Source organism: Neolamprologus brichardi, chromosome 10 (genome assembly GCF_056152115.1).
Source record: "Neolamprologus brichardi isolate AB-2024 chromosome 10, ASM5615211v1, whole genome shotgun sequence".
NCBI classification, from domain to species: Eukaryota; Metazoa; Chordata; class Actinopteri; order Cichliformes; family Cichlidae; genus Neolamprologus; species Neolamprologus brichardi.
Window position 1 is genome coordinate 28,676,559 of NC_142113.1, and position 19,388 is coordinate 28,695,946.

At 37.9% G+C, this 19,388-nt stretch overlaps 1 protein-coding gene across 2 annotated transcripts in view; it reads right to left on the reverse strand.

Moving 5' to 3' along the window:
- Positions 1-19,388, reverse strand: part of doc2b (double C2-like domains, beta) — a 196,405-nt gene that overhangs the window by 6,083 nt on the left and 170,934 nt on the right. For both annotated transcript variants that reach the window (XM_087847499.1, XM_035905333.2), the window contains 2 exons: positions 12,378-12,532; positions 711-792 (listed from right to left, as the gene is read on the reverse strand). In XM_087847499.1, the coding sequence (XP_087703625.1) occupies positions 711-792; positions 12,378-12,532 (237 nt within the window). The remainder of the gene's footprint in view (positions 1-710; positions 793-12,377; positions 12,533-19,388) is intronic.

A 19,388-nucleotide genomic window follows, 5' to 3' on the forward strand; every position in this document is an offset into this window, starting at 1 on the left:
TCAGTTCCCAGAGTCAGAACCAGACACGGAGAAGCTGCATTCAGCTTTTATGCTCCATATATCTGAAACAAACTCCCAGAAAGCCTCAGATCAGCTGAAACACTCAGTTTATTTAAATCCAGGTTGAAGACTCACCTGTTCTCAGCTGCATTTGAATAAAGCACCAAATCCGCACTTAAGCTTAAATTTCAAAACTTACATTTTAACTATTGATTTTATCTACTGTTCTGATTTTATCTGTTTTGATTTTATATACTGTTTTGTTTGTTTGTTTGTTAATTAGTTAGTTAGTTTGTTTGCTTGTTTTAATCAATTTTAAATCATGCTTTTTATTTGTTTTTGTTTCTAATGTCTCTGTAAAGCACTTTGAATCACCTTGTTGTTGAATTGTGCTATACAAATAAACTTGCCTTGCCTAGAAGTTCAGTCCTGATAAAATACACCTGAGTTTTAGCCTGTCTTCACTGGTAAACACTTGGCTAAACAGGACTTTAATTATTTAAGTTATTTTTGGTTCTGCAGCTTTTTTTAAAAAGCCATCTTGTTATGAATTAAGAAAAATTCCAACAGTGTTGCCCTGTCAAAGTGGCTTTTGTAGGTCCCAGGGTTATGAAGGTCGCTCAGCACATAAAGCACCAGATAAAGCTCAGGCAACAATAAACAGGAATAAAATAGAAAGAAATGCTGCAAGGTTTAGCTGTGGTTTATACCTCATTGAACTCAGGATTGAGCGTCTTCTTTTTCACAGCAGTCTTGTGCTTTGACTTTTTGTTCTCGTCTGGCTTCAGATACCTGCAGGACAGAGAGGGGAGGAAAGAAAAGAAGATTTAATACAATTTTCTGATGCTTATATTTATGAATGAAACAGCAAAAATGAAAATATTACATATCCCTGCGGAGCACACGGTGCTCATGTGTTATTTTAAACCACCATCAGTAATGTGAAGCCTCACAGACGGTGGCCAGACAGCACACTGTACGTTTCTCAGCTGTTATATTGTTCTGTCCTCCAGGGGGTGCTGTGGGACTGCCCTACATTCAACCACACAGCTGCGTTACATTACACACACACTAAATCACTACATCATCTGATTTTTAGAAACTCCAGATTTTATTAAGGCTTTTCTTTTTTCAGCTTGCAATAATAAAGACCTTGTGGTGCTTTCCCCTCCAGCTGCAGTCCCACTCTATCAAGACTGATGTCCCACACGTGGTTAGTTAAACAATAACATTTCACTCTAGTGTCTGCTTGATGAGATTACCGTGGAGAAGACATCTCACCTCATAACAAAAAGACATTTCCAAAATCAGTCGATACTCCTGCGCATTACTGCAGAGAAGGTCTCCAGTCTGTAGTTTATTTAAACCCTTCATCTCAGACTCTCTGTGTGAGGTTTCTGGATGTTGGTCATTTGTTCCTATTATCAGTTTTCCAACCTTTTTTTGTGGAGCTTCTGGGAGTCATACCACACTTCACTTTGCTAGACCTTAGACAAAACTAATTCATGTTTATTTCTTTAGGTTTTTAGAGAGATTAACATTTTAGAGCCTGTGATATGTACTGCTGTTACTGTGACTCAGGCGTGCAGCAGTAACCCAGAAACTATTCTCTGCTGACTGCCAAAATCTGGGGGCTTCCAGTGTAGCCGGTGGATATGGCGGGGTAAAGCTTGCTGTGCTGTGTGCCGGTGACACATTTTGAAAAGTTAATAAACTCCTTTTTTGGCAAATGCAGTGCTTCATTTGGCCATCACAGGGACTGTTTACCTGCAAGCATCCAAAGCCAGCTCAAATGTGATTTGTCAATAAAGCTTGAGGACTGCAGAGGGAAAACTAATTTTCCAGTTTCCAAAACCCTCTCGTTTTATAGCTGATAAACACAGTATAAATGGCCAGTAACACTTTATAATGTGGCCTCAACTCAGGGGTAATTCCCCTGTAATATGATGGAATATCAAGGTATTTTATTTAAATTACAATGTAATATATTGACCCACAAATATACTAAGCCAGGTTTTTACAGGAAAAAAAGAATTATTTTAAAGTGTTACCAAATTAACTTTTTTATTTAAACATAATTTTCATACACATTATTCTGCCGATGAAGGGAGGGAGCATGCAATCGTTCGTTTGTTTTTGTGTCTCTTTGTTAGCACTCCAGGGTCCACAGTTTCAACATATCATGTTCAGATTTAACTTTACAAAAATAAGCTTTCAAGAGGGGCAGAGATGTAATCTGATTACCTTTTTCAAGTAAGAAGTAAGGGATTATTATCGCAAAAAAGTAATTAGATTACTGTTACTTTCCCGTAAGCATGCTGCGTTACTAAACCGTGATTTTGTTTGTGAGAGTGTCTCATGACAATGACGTACGAGCGTGCGACGTGTGTAGATCAACAATGGATAATATGGAGTGCGGGAGAGAGTACTAGCATACAGCATTTAAAGCTCGGAAGTACTGACATTACTTTTAGCATATACAATTTTTTTTTATATATACTGAAATATGCAGAAAATAGGTTTAAATGTTAAACAAATTTCTTCCAATCAAAGACAGTTGCATATAATTTAATTTTTGCTTGATGCAATGTGCATAAAGTAACATAAAACATAAAATCAGTAACATAATGGATTACTTTTTTGGAGAAGTAATCAGTAATTAGTAACTAATTACTATTTTCAAGTAACTTTACACTGCTTGGGGGACATGAGCATCTTGGCTGGCTAAGCATTCGACCTTGACCTTAATTGTTATGGCCAAAGGTCATGTTGAGTAATATATCATAAGAAAGGTCATGGAGAGAGCTGCACAACACCCTGTGATGTTACAATGACGCCATGACAGGCTGACGTCATCAAACTGTAATAAAATCATCAATAAGGATCAAAGTTTTGACTCTCGCCTTCAGTGATACTGCTCTTGTTTACACTATGTGTTCTTTGTTTTCAGTATTCCAATGACATTTACCTGACTGCTATACATTCAGTTCAGACCAAGCACACAATGTTTAATAACTGGAATAAATAAACTCATTGTCGATTTGTGTTTATTGAGGGTGAAGAATCATTTATGAGTGTAGATTTTAAGGTATAGTATCATAAAAGAGTGTGTAATGTGGCAATTGGATACGTAGATAACAAGATAAAGAGCAGATATATAAGATAAAACAGTAACTGCTCTGATACTTTGTTTCTTTTAAGTAAATTAAAAACAATTTGATACATTATGTTTAGTTTCAGTTGATAGTTTTGAGTTATATACAAAAGCTAATCCAACTTCAAATGTATCAGTGTTCAATAATAAAGTTAATATGTGCACAATTTTGCACCTTTTTTCTCTCCACCCTTTAAAAAGGTAGATTTTTGTAACTTTTAGATTAAAGAGCAAAACTGTCAACTAAGACTGGTTTTTAAAATGAAGGCTACAAACATCAATATCAATTACAAGAGCTCCTGTCAGGGGTAAAAAGGCTGTATCTTAGAGGGAAGTGCTCCAGTAACAAGCTTTTTCACCCTAAAAGTTGCAGTCAGGCAGTATTTTCTTGCATAGTTCACATTTCTGTATAGCTGTATATCTCATATTTCTGTATAGTTTTTCATGTTTATATCCTTTTCATAGCCTGTACTCACTACAGCCTGTACATACTTATAGTTATAGCATATTCATAACATACCTTCATACTGTGTACATTATAACATACCATAATAGACCCATCTCTGTAATATACTTACATATCTATATTATTGCTAATATATATTTGTAATATATCAACATCATGTCTAAAGGACTTCTGGATGGATGCAAACTGCATTTCGTTGCCTTGTACCTGTGACATGTGCAATGACAATAAAGTTGAATTCTATTCTATTCTATTCTATATTTTCTTAGATGTCTTGTTTTCTTAGTATATGAAACGGGTGAACGCATTATTTAAAGACTCTCAGCATAATGCATAACAGTTTAACAACTAGCTCTAAAAGTGCTCAGAACATCATCATAAACGAACATGTTATGTTATTTTAGATTCCATTATCCTTGGTGAAGTGTATGTAGCACACAGAAAATTGAGAGTATGTTGTGGAATATGCAAAAGAAATTAAACTTCATATTTATTTAAATTAGCCGAGGCGTTCCTGGCGTGCTCACAAAATGTAACAATGTGCTTATCATTTTCAGTTTGCATTCGCTGCAGTTTGTGAGTCAGAGGAGAAAACAGGGTCTTAGTGCTGCTGTTTCTCTGGATGAAGGCATTTGTGTTTGTATACAGCCTGTCTGTGTGTGTGTGTGTGTGTGTGTGTGTGTGTGTGTGTGAGCGAGTGAAGGTTAGACCTTTGTTTCTGTTCTGTTTTCATAAATGATGCACAAGGCAACTTGTACTTATCTCAAAACCAGCATAGTGCATGTTGTTTAGCACCTCTGTGCTTTTGGCACAGTTTTTGGGTGGTATTGCTCATTCTGATGTGGTATATTTCATTGCAATTACAGTATCTCATCACATCCCTCTCTTCTGTTATGTGCCCATTGGACCCTCACAGACTTCAATTTCCCAAGGTAACAAAGAGACTTAAAGGGAGGCTAAGTGGGTTATTCCTCACAAGTGTACCCCAGAGGGAGTGGAAGCTGGAATTGTTGATGAGGACACTGCGGCGAACCTAATCGTTATCACGTAATGGGATTACTGACCCCCTGGCAAAAAAAAAATCTAAGGGTGAAAGTTATGATGCAAACAAAGCAATTGTGCAATATGACTTTAAATATTTCCCTGTGTGCGTATGCCATGATTGTAGAGTACAACTATGCCTTCATGCAGTGAGTTTTAAAATATACTACTCTTTACTTCAAAGCCGATGAAATGTACTTGTCATTGACTGAATGGCCATTAAAGAGTGTAAAGTACTCCACTACCTTGTTGACTAATGCGTGTCTGAATTCTACTTTCGCGCAATTTCCGAATATCCCCGACATTACCAGCACATTAGAGCAAATGGCTTAACGTTCATTGACAGCTGTGACTTGATCCTTCAGATAGACACTTAGAAGAAATCAGGTAGCGACAGAGAAATCCTGTGGCGCCGTTTATGTGTCAGATTATACGTTTTCTTTATTCTCCTTCACGTGAATCAGTCAGTAAATCTATTACCAGCCTCGGTGTCCTTCAAGCTTGGGGAAGATTTTTTTCCGTCCTCTGACGGTTGGAAAATTGTTGCCGGTCCCTCTCCACTGAAAGGAGTCGCGCTTTTGTTCTCGAGGTGTGCACAGCAGAGTCGGAAATTAATTGCACTTTCATTGCTCAGCCAGATGAAAGACTTGGGAAATGTTTGTGTGATAAACAGGATTGTCCTTCGAATTGTAGCCTGTGGATGGCACAGGTAGTGTAACATCAGCACTGCCAGCCAGCTAATCCTTTTCAGCACCTTTAAATGTGCCACATAACAATGGAGAACAGCATTAATGTGAGCATCAGGAGTTTGAAAGAGAACTGCTCGCTCCTCAGGTTGCCATTGTTTGGAATTTTGGCCATTCTTAATATGAGCATCCACCATTGCAACATCATATACACTCACCAGCTAATGCATTAGTCAGTAAACCTATTACTGGCTATTGTTCAACTGCTCATTAGTGCAAATAATAATGAGCCAATCACATGGCATCAACTCAGTGCATTTAGGCGTGTAGGCATGTACAAGAGAACCTGCTGGAGTTTGAACTGAATGGGGAAGGAAGATGATTTAAGTGGCTCTGAACATGTGTAGGGCTCACAGAAAGTGCTCAGAAACTGAAAATAGCCAGTTTGTGGCAGTTTTCTGGAGATAAATGCCTTGATGATGTCATAGGAGAGTGAACAGACTGATACAGATCGGACTACAGAATAGGGCTGGGCTATATCATACCGTTCACGGTAAACCGGTGTAATGTTGGGCAATGATAAGAGAATGAAATATCGTGATAGAATATGGGTAAAACGCGCATGCGCAGTGCCTTTGTTTACATACGCACATGGCTGCGACACAGAATGAGAAGAGCGAAAGTGGATCGTTGAATGAAACACATGAACCAGAATTGGTTTGTAAAAATGCTGCAACTTCAGTGGTGTGGAACTGGTTTGGCTTTCGTCCGTCAGATACACGACCAAGCACTATTTTTGGTAGAGCATGCTAGCGGGCCGTCGTTATTACCATGTTGTTTGGAAAATACGGCACACTTAAAATCAATCCTTTGATTTTTCTGAAAGTCGACAGTGCCCCTTATAATCCCGTGTGCCTTATGTATGAATTCTGGTTGTGTTTACTGACCTCGAAACAATTTTATGTACACGGCGCTCTAAAAATCTGTCAAATGTTTCAGTACAACTTTGCTAAGCTACGAACCTGCACCGCTTGATGGATTGTCGGAGCATTACGGCTATTGTAGGCAGGAGTAGGGATGGGTATTGATAAGATTTTCACGATTCCGATTCCATTTTCGATTCTGTTTAACGATTCGATTCTTTATCGATTCTCTTATCGATTCTTTTTTTTAAAAAAGGAGAACATTAAGTTCGATTAGCTTAGAACTTTGTTTTATATCTTCTCTTTGAACAAGATAGAAATTTAGGAGTAACATGGCCTTACAAACCCAACAGTGAGATCTTAAGAGATCCACAGCCTACAGTTCTTCAATGGGGCGTCACAGGGTCCCCAGGAAAAAAAATTGTAAATGTAAAATAATAAAATAAATATTCTTCTGTAGCAATTACACAAGAATATCCAGTAATGTCCCTGCCTACAATTAAACACATTCACTTACTGAAAATCATCTGCTGTGGCAAATGGGTGCAAGCCTTTTACCACAAACTTAGTCACTGCTCGGTGACATTCGTCTATCCTGGCCTGAAAGGAGACGCTACGGTAGACTGCAGCGAGAACTGCCAGCATCTGAGCCAGACTCTGTCTGTCTCTCTCATCATGGTCACCTAAATGCACAGTAATGGCAGGTTTTGTAAGAAGGCAGATCGCGCTAACATAATCTGCACTGTTAGTTGATTATTTACCTGCCGTATTAACGGGAGAGGACGTGCAAACGTTACCGCTGCTGCTGGGTTGAGATTCACGAGTCTGGAGCGGAATTAAAAACACGACATTCATTTAAGGTCATCGTGTGTTTTGTGAGCAAATGCTTTTTCATATTCGTAGTGTTTCCTCCCTTAAATGAAATATCTACTTTGCAAGTATTGCAAGTTGCCCTGTTGTCATCCGTTCTCGTAAAGTAGAACCAAAGTTTTGAGCGTTTGAGCCGCTTACGCGCCATGTTTCCTGCCAGGTAAATGACGCTCCGCAACGTGGTGACGTCATTCGGGGCGACTGGAATCGATAAGGGAATCGTTTGCAAAAATGGCAAACAATTCCAAGGAATTGAAACACTGGGAACCGGTTCTCAACAAGAACCGGTTTTCGATACCCATCCCTAGGCAGGAGCCTCGCGGAGTGATACGTACTCCGCTTCAACATAATATTACCGTACAGTGTGTGTGTAACCTCTTTTTAAGTTTTGTGGATATTATACATGGTTATGCTGAGGATATGTCGGCCAATTTCCACTGGAAATGCCTTTTGGTTAAACTGTCATTTGCACTGCAAATTGTTTATATAACTTTAATGCACTTAAAAAGCTGCTTGTGTAAGTGCAAAATACATTGATGGGTTTTTTTTTTTGCACAAATAAAGTTGAGGAGTTGTAAAGTATTTTGTCTAGTGTCAATTATATTGTTATCGCAAATTTTCAAATGTATATCGTGATAGATATTTTTGGTCATATCGCCCTGCTCTACTACAGAATACCAGGTTCCATTCCTATGAGCAAAGAACAGGAAACTGAGGCTACAATTCACACGAGCTCAGGAAAGCTGGACAACAGAAGATTGGACAAACACTGCCTGGCCTGATGAAACTTCAGACGGTGGGTCAGGCAGTTCAGGCTGCTGGTGGTGGTGTAATTGTTTTCTTGGCACACTTTGTTTAACACCACAGCCTACCTGAATATTGTTGCTTACTATGTCCATCCCCTTATAACCCATGTTATCTAGTTAAAAGCCAACTGCAGCGACTAAAGTCATTTTGTACCATATAAATAAAATAAAATAAAATTGAATTGAATAGAAAACGAGTTCGGTGCACTCAAAAGGACTTAACAGTAACTAGATCTCAATCCAATAGAGCAACATTGGGATGTGGTGGAATGGGAGATTCACATCATGGATGTGCAGTCGGCAATTATGCAGCAACTGCTCGATGATGTAATGTCAACATGCTGCTGAATCTGTGCCATGAATAATTAATGCAGTTCTGAAAGCAAAGAGGGTCCAACATGTTACTAGTAAGGTGTAACTTTAAAAATGTGGCAGAGTGAGTGTATATGGAAAAAAATTATTTATAAAGTATTTTTGGCGCCTACATCATATTTTGTCTTATTTCAAGGCCTTTAAGAGTGACACAGATCAGTTCGATGTAATTTAAAGTGTAAACATTGTGATTGTCAGTGAATGGTTTAATTTTCTCTTTCCTGCAATTTCATGTGCAGACGCATGATTCAAAATTCAATTACTCAATAACAGATTGTAAAATAAATTACTGCATTAGTCAATGAAGGCACAATACATTACTATGAAATTGTGAGGTAATTCAGGAAAATGGTTCAAATGTGACTAATAGTTGTTCCTGCTTTAACAATAAAATGGTTGCATGGGTTATTTTTATGCCATTCCAGCAGTGTTTATTTTCCTATGTTGTCTTAAATTTTTTCATAAAAATGACTTTGCCCAAACATTTAATGAATCCACGTTTATAACAAAGCCTGGGTGTTTGATTTTCTGTTGCACTGGCCTAAATCGAGGAGGAGATAAATGGCGTGAGCGGGTTCCCTGCTGGGTTTTTGTTACAAAAGCGGTACAAAATAAGCAAATCACTGTGAAAATGGCATTTTAACCTGCAACAGCAAGAGCAGTCTGCTAATGTAACAAGAAAAAGGATGGAAATATATTTTCTGATAAGAAACAGAAGCGCTTTAATGACCATTTATAACATGAGGATTACATTTACAAAAACACAGAAATGTCCTGAGGTCAAGTTAAAAACGTTTGGTCAGCTATGGAGACAAAATAAAACCTTCTGCAGTTGATTTATCGGAACTATAGTTATGATTTGGATTGATTGGCATTGTGCGATTTTTCACTTACTATTACTACTAATAATATTTTATTTTTAATAGGCAATTTGTGAATATATGTATATGTATTTTTTTAAACTTGAAATCCCACTGAGCTTCTTCTTTTGATATAAATTTGATCACATACAGTAATGTTCAGGTTAGATCTCTATTTATCACATAAAAGCATTTTTGTTATGGACCCTCATCATCATCAAGAGTCAGGTGCATAAACTTCATAAACAAGAAAACGTGGAAGTTATGGTTTGATGACCCAAAAGCCTGAAAGTCAAAATCATGAAATCAGTTCATATAAATTATACATTTATACAAGGCAAAACTTGTTTTTTACAATAAGGCATTTCCACTAATGCAGAATTGGTTCTGTTCTGGTTCAAAATCTAAATTTGAACTCTTCCACTTACGTAATAATTAAGGATTTAAGGAAGAGATTCATTTGCGAGCTTTAAGGATTCTAGCCAAGCAACTTTTGTTTACCCCATTGGCAGATTTTTTTCTCTCAAATTTTTGTCAGTTACATATGGCTAATTTCAAGTAGAGCTCTTTTGCAGTGTACCCTGTAACTGGTAAATAAAGCTCAAGATGAGCTGAAATATCTTATTAAGAAAAAGTTATTTTCCTAGAATGATCTTAATTTTCTTGTTAAGAATATGTTTTGTTTTTAGACAAAAGAGAAAACATGTCCATAAACAAGGTTTTTTTACCTTCTTGAAAATCATTTTTTGCAGTGTAGGGTTAATGACACTCTTCTTCATGCTGAATGAATTCAAATTATATCGTCATATATTTAGATTTAAAAATAAATATGACACTTATGAGGTAAATGAGGCAACATGGGTTTAGTCCCACATAATAAGCTAATCTCACACGAAAAGTTAGAATTGGTACTTACTACTTTACAATGCTAAAATTCATCCTCCTTTTTGCTAACTTTGTTTCCTTTTGCTGTGATTGCTCACCTTGTTGTATTTTCTGTGCGATAACCTTCAAAATCATCTATTAGCACTTATTTCTGCATTATAACATCATTACTGATATCATATTTACATATTTTTCAACCTGTTATTAACAAGTAATCATATTATTACTAAACTATTAAAATTCTCTTTTGCCTTTGTCTGCATTTTTAATGTTTTTACTTTATTTGTCTTTGTTGTGGGCATTTGAATTATCTGACTATAAGCTCCAGCAGTAAAGTTTGATAATTACATGGTACTGCTTTTCCTATTGCCACATTATTAGCAAGCAGTTCATGCTGAAAACCACTTTGTCCTTGATGTAAATATGTAATTGTGTATGTTTCTGTTTTGTGTCTTGTGTACTGTTTGTTGTAAATGTGTCTTTCTTGCTGCTGTTACACCCAAATTTCCCCTTGTGGGACAATTAAAGGATTATTCTCACTAAATCACAGGTCCTCAGCCACGATGACTTACTCGATCTGTTGTGCTTAAATGGGAGAAAAACATGGAAAAGTCGTGTCTCACCTGGTTATTATATATGTCTGCACAACATCCATATTCTGCTGATGTTGCTGTGCTGTACTACAAAAAATGCTTTCAATCTGTTGCTAAAACCTTGCAGAGAAGCAATAGAAGGTCACCCATTGTGCCTGTTTTCTGACTCTTTCTGACTCTGTCCTACAAAACTTTTCTTGAAAGGCAACATAGAACCGCCAAAAATCCACATAGAAATGTTATCAAGTCGTCTAAGATGCTCATGCTCCCAAAAATTAAAGGAATATTTTGAGAACAATCTGATCTTAATGGGAAAATAAATCATGCTGGATTTCTATACTAATATGGACTGGATAATAGGATCCATTCCTTCTTCCTCCAGCAACTGCGTGCAAATTCTTGGACATGAGGGATATTGTTGTCCTCTAGGAGGAACCCAGGAACCACTGCACTAGCATGATGTCTGACAATACGCCTAAAGACGAGATACTGAACGACGTTACACTTTCCATAGCTTCTCCAGACCGCTTCACATCTGTCACACATGCTCATGGTGACCCTCCTCTTATCTGTTAAAAGCACAGGGTACCAGTGATGGACCTGCCAGTTCTACTGTTCTATGCCAATCAGGCCGGGGGTGAGCAGAGGGCTCACTACAGGGCGCCGAGCCCTCATACCACTCTCATGAAGTCTGTTTCTGATTGTCTGGTCTGAGACATTCGCATCACTGGCCTGCTGGAGGTTATTTGGTAGGACTCCGACAGTGCTCATCCTGTTCCTCGTAACCCGGTCCTCCTGATGGGATAAGGGCCTTCTACAGCCCTGTACATCTATCCCAGAGTAACTGCCTGTTTCCTGGTATCTCCCTCCATACTTGTGTTTTTCAGTCAGAAAGAATCAGGAGGAAGAAAACGTCAGCGGCCCCCACCTGTAAAACCATTGCTGTTTTAGGGGTTGTCTCATTGTTGCCCCTCCAGTGCACCTGTTGTTTATTTCATTAACATCAAAGCAGCCGAAACTGATTAACAACCCCCTCTGCTACTTTGACCAGATCAATATCCCACAGGTTTAATTGACTTGATTGATGCTATACTCTGACTAAAAAGTGAGAGTAGTGTATGTTCTTTTCTATTTCCTCTGCTCTGATTAAACTGATTATCAAGCTTAGACAATTTTACTTCCTCAAACTTCTGTACATGACTGTATAAATTCTTGTTCCTCACAACAGTGCCCACTGCAGTCACCAGAGATACACTGAAGTCTGGCAAGTCGAGAAACACGAGATCATCTGACAGGTTGTAGCAAACACTTCTGTCCTTGTTATCTAAGCACGTAGAGGTAGACCTGAAAGCGAGTGCTTTCAAAGGCGTGTAAACATGCCTGTGTATGAAGGTATATTAAGTACAATACAACAAACTGCAGCATGACGCTCGTGGTAAAAACACGTTTGCTTTTCTTCCCTTTTCCAAATAAGTTAATCTGGAGCACCTGTCTGGTTCTATGATTGCTCCCTCGTCAGAGGTTGGCGCAGATCTCAGGGGTGAATAAAATGAAAATAAAATTACTACTGATAGATAATGACTGCCAAAACTATCAAAGTAAATCCCTTATTATCCTTTTTGCTTAATTGGGGTTTTTAACCTTATTAAATCTGCTCCCTGGAGATGGTAAAACAGCCCCAGTTTCTTTTTGGATGTGCCTGCCAGTGTTTGCATACTGACGTTTTGACGTAGGGGTCGGAGAAGCCGTTGGCATCCATGGCGGCAAGGTGAGCACAGCGTATGATGCCCACTACCAGGCAAGACTTCTGGGTGTTGTACTTCAGAGAAATCATGATTCGTCCACGTTCCTCCAGAGACTTGTCTTCCGTCTTGACCTGCAGGGTGGAAATGAGAAGATTTAGGATTCAAAACCAGCTGAGCTTTCAAAAGACTGACAGTTATGCCAACAAGCGTCTTGGCCAAAAATCAAACGCAATTATTGAAGGAAGTCATGCGACTCACAACAAAAGATGATGGCGGTGTGACCACAAACATCTTTAACATACAGTCTTTTATTTTTATCAGGCTTGGATGAACTTTTTCTGTCACCTCTAGGTCAGGAGTTTAACTACACATGTAATCTCTGCGATATCATAATGTAGAAAAAGTGCAGTTTCAACAATATGTCTCACTTTTTTTACATTAAAAGAGATGCAGCGATAGCAAATGAAATGGGTTTAAATAGTAAGAAATTAATGAATTAAAGTTCTAGTAGCTCATTGTTTAGACCAGCGGTCCCCAATCCCTGCACCACGGGCCGGTACCAGTCCGTGAGTCGTTTGGTACCAGGCCACGGGAGTTGAGGCTCGGGTGTGAAATTTATGGTTTTCAGGGTTTTTAATCATTATTTTTTTAGCGTTCTTATCATTAACTCGTTTTCCCTGGGTCTTTTTTTGTGTGTTATGAGTAAATCTTCTTTTTTTTGATACCGGTACTGGTTTTATTTTGTTGTATTTATCCGCGACACCTTGAAGGCCTGTTTGTGAAAATATTGTCGGACATAAACCGGTCCTTGGCGGAAAAAAGGTCGGGGACCGCTGGTTTAGACTGTCCTGTAGTTATAAAACAGAGTTTTTGATAATTTGTACAAAACTTTTTCCTGTTTGGATCCAATGTGTAAAAGCTACATTTCTATAGTCTTTTCTGTCATATATTTGTTTATCTATTACTTATTAGGTGTGGTATGAATGGTAGTGGGCGATGTCTTTATCAGTGGGAAAAGCAGTAAAAGTTATGAAAATACAGTTAGAAGCCTAAAATTTATGCCCTCATTTACATTTTTCAAATCCATCCAGTGAGCTGGATTTAAGTCTTTGCTAGGCGGATTCCCGGATATAAACAATATAACTTAATCCTTAAAATTCTCCTTATCCCATGACTTAAATCAAACTGGGAATGCAGTTTGATATAAGTTGATTTAAGGTCTTCTGCTGGAAAAAAGGGAAATCCCAGGCTAACAATCTCTCTTCTTGTGTCCGCCTCCGCTTTCTAAAATTGAAACATTTTCACTTACATAAGCCGAAATGCAGTGAGAGACGTGATTAAACCCCATCTCATCTGACCCTAGAAACTAGAAACTTCCAGGATTTTGGAGGAACATCTTTGTAACCATGCCACGTCCTTGGCACAGAGACTGCATATTGCTCGTTTATTATTTTGAAGGGTCCCTGAATTACCCCGAATTTATTAAAAAGAAATTAGATGTCTTGGCCTTTGCCTCTCTCATTGCCACTACAATCATCCACCTACACTCAAGTCTTCAAAATCTGTCCGAGTCCTACTAAGAAATGTCACATTGGTGTCTTTCCTTTTATGTTTTGGTAAAATACTTGCAGCCCCCCATTGATTACACACGTACTGCTTTCCCATGTTATGTGCTTGAATTCTCAGGGATGTTGAACCTGTGCTGCACAGCTGCTTATATAAAAGCAGTAAAGCATTACCTCATCAGGATCCAGTGAAGGAGTGGGAGGACAGGTCTTTCTTTTTTTTTTTTACCTTCTTTTAATTTTACCTTAGTCTATTCTTGGCTTGCTCTGGCTCTTTGTAGCCAGGCTTCAGTCTTTGCCAGGACATTTCTGTTCACCATGTAACCTGTAAAGTTTCCAGCACCTACAGTCCTAGCTGTCTAGACAAGTACGTGCCTTAAAAATCAGCCAAACACTGATTGGCTGATTGATCCCATCTCCGCTGTAGATGATGAGTTAATGGCCTCATCAAAATTAATTTACCATGTTCCTCGAGACAAGAAAAACATCGGAACTGACACATGATGTTAAAAGTGTGTCTCCAAACGCGGCACCCCACTCCCCCCCCCACCACAGATTTCTATATAAACAAATTCTCTCTTTAAACAGGAAGTCTCATTCTTAGGCTGCTGGATAGCATCAGTCATTCTGACACCATTGCAACTGCATCAATCATAATCATGCACAGTACACAACTTGATAGCTTGTTAAATGATCACAAGGTGCAGTCAAAATGTAATGACATGCCTCAGGAACAGTAGCAAAATAGGACAGAGAAACTAAAGAGACCACATCCTGGCCACTGAAACGTTCTCACCGCGTCGCTGGCTACCAAGTGGAGGCAGGAGGCTCACAATGGGTTCTGCAAGCTGCTGATACACAGCTCCACTTTCTCATTGTGCAAATCAAGTATTTTCTCCACAATTTCTTCCCACTGTGCTTAAAAGTCCGTGAATTTTCCAATTCTCCCTGCATCCTGGGAGAAAGCAACACAATATGTAGCTTTCTTGGCACAAAAATAACATTACAGCATTAAAAAAAAACAGGCTTCTTGAATGGTTTTGGATGGATTTGTGTATGTGCGTATATATACATTTGTTTTAAATAAAACATTTTTTTATAAACAAAAGAATAAAATGTTGTCTGAATAACCTTATCTCTCTAGATCTACCCACATTGTTAGCACATTGCTCAAAAAAATTAAACACATATTTTTTAACATTCATTTATTCATTTACTCCGTGGCCCTTAGAGGTCAAACGGAAAGAAAACGCCAGCAAATTTAAAAAAATGTTGCAAAAGCACACAAAACACGACATAAGTTGAATAAAACACAACGGAAATGGAAAACAAAACAAATCAGTGAGCAAATGTTCTTATGTTCTATTTCTATTGTATTTTATTCAACTTCAGTTGTATTTTTGGTGCTTTTTGCAGCATTTTTCTTTTTTCCTGTGTTTTTTTAAAGTTTCAGTGTGATCCAATAATCCAATGAAAATAACTTCACAAATTTTCCTAGAAGGGAGATTGGATTTATTATACTCTTTGCTAGTTCCATATTGTACTCTTGGACTCTCCTGCAGTAGCTTTGCATGCTTCACTGTTCAAAAATAATCCTTATTTACAGAAACAGCCCCTCACTTCATCCTCTGACTGAAACACTTGATTTTTAGCTTTTTTTCCTTTAAGCCAGTTTTCTTCTGATTGGTTGCCCCTCATAAATACAAGATTTGAACCAAAGACCTGTTAAAATCTATCCCCTGTGACATCATACAGATCCAATAACAGAAAACATTCCATGAAACTGATCATTAAGTGGTGGTATGAAATGGCTCAGAGTGAAACTCTAGGCCAATATAATATGAGCATCCTACAGCAGTACATTTGTCTACAAGTCTCATCTAGGAGCTCGGTTTCAAGAGATTCTTGATCTCCCTGGTTTTACGTGATCAAATAAGTAAGTGAACACAAGTTCACTTTAACAACAAAAGGGAAGCCTTACAGATACCAAAATGTCATCACAAATCCTCGTCTTATAAAACATCCTTTCGTGTTCTTTTTGCACAACTTCAGTGCAACTGAGTTTTATTTATATAGCACAAAATCACAACAGCAGTTGCTTCAAGGTGCTTACAGTTGCTCTGCCATTTAGAGGCCTCAATGGCAGCCTGAAAGCGGTTTAATCGTAAATAACCACACTCCTCGATTGAGGAGGGGAATAAAACAAACAAATAAACAAAAAAACTTTGGAATATCAATGTTCTGGTTTGTCCTTGATAAAATATTCTCATAATGATTTTTAAAAAATATATTTAAAAAAATATCTGCAGCTTCTGAAGATTAAAGATAATTTCTGCATGATTAAAATATGGCCTTAACATTATGCTTGCAACAGCGCAAATAGATGAACTTATGCAATGCATATTTTCCATATAATGTATGCATTGCTCTCATACAATATTTACATTTACCTGCTATCTTTTAAACAAACTCCACCAACCTCTACTTCTTACCGACCTCAAAGATTACATCCTGATTTCGGTAAATTCCACACTGAATTAATCTACTTGCCCATGATTGCAGTTTCTTTCACTCAGTTCTTCATCCTTAGATGGATGCTGAGAATACAATACTTTGATGTGGTGCTTTGCTGTAAAAGACAAAACAAAACAAAACAAAGAGAAGCTATGTGTTGTCTGTTTTTAAAAAGCAGCAATTTTGAGTTGATTGTATTTAACATTAACTTGGTTTAAATGGGACTGAACAACTTCAAAGGTAGGAATGTAAAGGTGTCTACAATTAAAAGGGAACAAATAACTGTGGCGTCTGAAGACAGCATTTGATAATTATCATACAAATTATTTATATGGAGAAGAACAGTGGTCCTAATTTGGAACCCTGTGGAACTCCATGGAATATGGGGAGTAAAAGAGGAATAAGACCCAGCAAAGGAACACACTTTGTCCTGAGACTACTATGGAAAAGAATAAAACAGAAAAAACAGCCTGATTTACTACAATATGAGTCAACCTATTACATCAGTGCTTGTTAGTTAAGTTATTGGTAAAACAGACCTGTACAACTACCAGTTATTCATGACAATCTTATGCATGTACTTTTCTACTATACAAGTTTGTGTTGGCCCACAGAGCACTTCTTGTTATCTAGAAAGAAAAAATACTTGAGTGTATGAAAATGACAGAAAGGCAGTTCAGAAGCCGAAAGAGCTTTTTTTCCATGTCCAGTGACTTAGAAATGCAATTTACCAGCAACTCCTCCACAGCTGCTGATTATGTGGGTAATTCATCATTTTTCCCTTTACCTCAGCACTTATTTTTAACCACACACACAGGATAAAGCCACTCATATCAACATAGCAAAGGCCAATGAGTCTAAAGAACTTTAAGTTAATCGAGAGCTACTTGAAAGTGCCTGGACCACTGAAAACTGTTTGTGCCATTTCAAATTAATATTCATTAGATTTTCTGTCTCAGTTCCTTCTCTCATCTCTGATAGACTGGATGCTACAGTGAAGTCAAACTGAAAAACCTTGATTTTACTGCAATAACATAGTACAGTACATTGACTCGTTTACTTTTCAGGTGCTAAGTTTTATATGTTGTAGAAAATAACAGATAGAGCTGATAACGCTGATATAGCTGTGCGGTTTGATTGTGTCTGGATCTGCCGTCACTGCCTTGGAGCGCCAGTGGGGGAACGATTTACTGTGAGCAAGGAGGGAAGTCCCACTGAGATCAAATCTCTTACACAAGGGCAACAAACTCGAAACATCTCAGAAATGCAACAAATACAAGGTAAAACGCAAGCTATACAATAAACAAATAGTAAAAAACACCCGTCAAAACATCCACATCTCAGTTTACGTTAGACGGGAGGGAATTTGCTGGAATTTGGATTGTGTGTCGACCACCCTCAGCAGGAGATAAAAAGCATCAGCTTTTAGATGTAAGCTAGTTCATGTGGTTTTCTCTTCCCCTCACTGTAAGAGCCGACTTAAATCAGTGATTCTCTTGTTGAAGTCACAGTGAATTTCATAATTAATCACTTGTGGGCCTGACTTGGTCAGGAACATAATTTAAATCACAGACATTTTAAGATCATTCGGAAAAGATATTATCTCCCCTAAATCACTTCAGCTGTGTTATGTGAGCTATATTTATTTTATATTTTGTGAGCTTTTGGGAGATTTTTCCAACTTATGTTGTGTTTTGTGTGGTTTTTCCAGCAATTTGTTTAATTTTTTTTGTGTGTGACCTTAATTTGCAGTGCGTTTGACCTCTCAGGGCCACCGTATAAAACCCATAATATTTAAGAACCAGGCAAACCACTTTAATGCATGTGCAGTAGCAAAATGTCCTTTAATTTTGGTCATAGCATTTTTTGGACTAGTTTTTATGCTCATTTAAATTCTTGTTTGCTCTGTACCTGTTGCTTTCCTATGTATCAGTGACAGCTACCTGCTTGCATACTCAGTACTTGCTTCGGTCCTATTTCTATTATCCTCCTCCTATTCTCGATCTTACTTGTTAAGCACCTTGGCATACCATTGGTTTTTAAGTGTGCTTTATAAATAAAGTTTATTATTATTATTAGTTATTTCTCACATACTTGTAAATGGAGTAATAGAGACAGAGTGTACATGGTGCATTCATAGATATATTATGAAAACTATGTACAAGACAACAACTACAGTTCCTGTTACTTTGAATGAAAGTTGCTGTCAGTATGTCAAAAGAAAACTTTTCTTCTTTCTAACTCGATTTGCCAAATAATAATAAAAAGTTTGCATATGTTCTGAAAATTTTCACAACTTTTAAATATTACTGGTTTCAGTTGAATGGACAATTTTCTGCATTTTTCAAATACATCAACAAGCAGGTGAATAAAATGCGTGTTTATCAGATAACCAGCCATAAATGTCCTTCAGGAGTTCACAGGTGGCCAGAACCATGACTGTAAATGAATGACAATGAGCTCTGAAGCTGGATGTATAAATAAGCACCTGTTTGCCAACAAGTCAAGATATCAGCTTATAATATGATCACATGTCCCTATTGTGTGCATAAAAAACCCGCTCTCATTTCAAATGTGCCAAATGCTTTCGTTTTTTTCAATGCTGCTGGTGTCTCACAGAAAAGGACATGGTATAATTTGGCACCAGTGCCTGGATGCATCGCGTTTAAGCAACAGCGAGCCAGGTCTGTCACTCCCAAACAAAGCAAAAGACAAAGCTCCAAACGGGGTGCAGTCCACTTTCTTGTGGCTAATAAACAACCCATCCATCCATCACCTAGCCAACTCACTAATGGAGATTTCGTAGCTTGGGGCCGTGATCTCTCAGCGCCCAGTGTTGCTGCAGCTGGTGCATCAAAGAACCCTTGCACACCATGGTGAGTTGCAAGCACTATCTGGCAGAACAGCA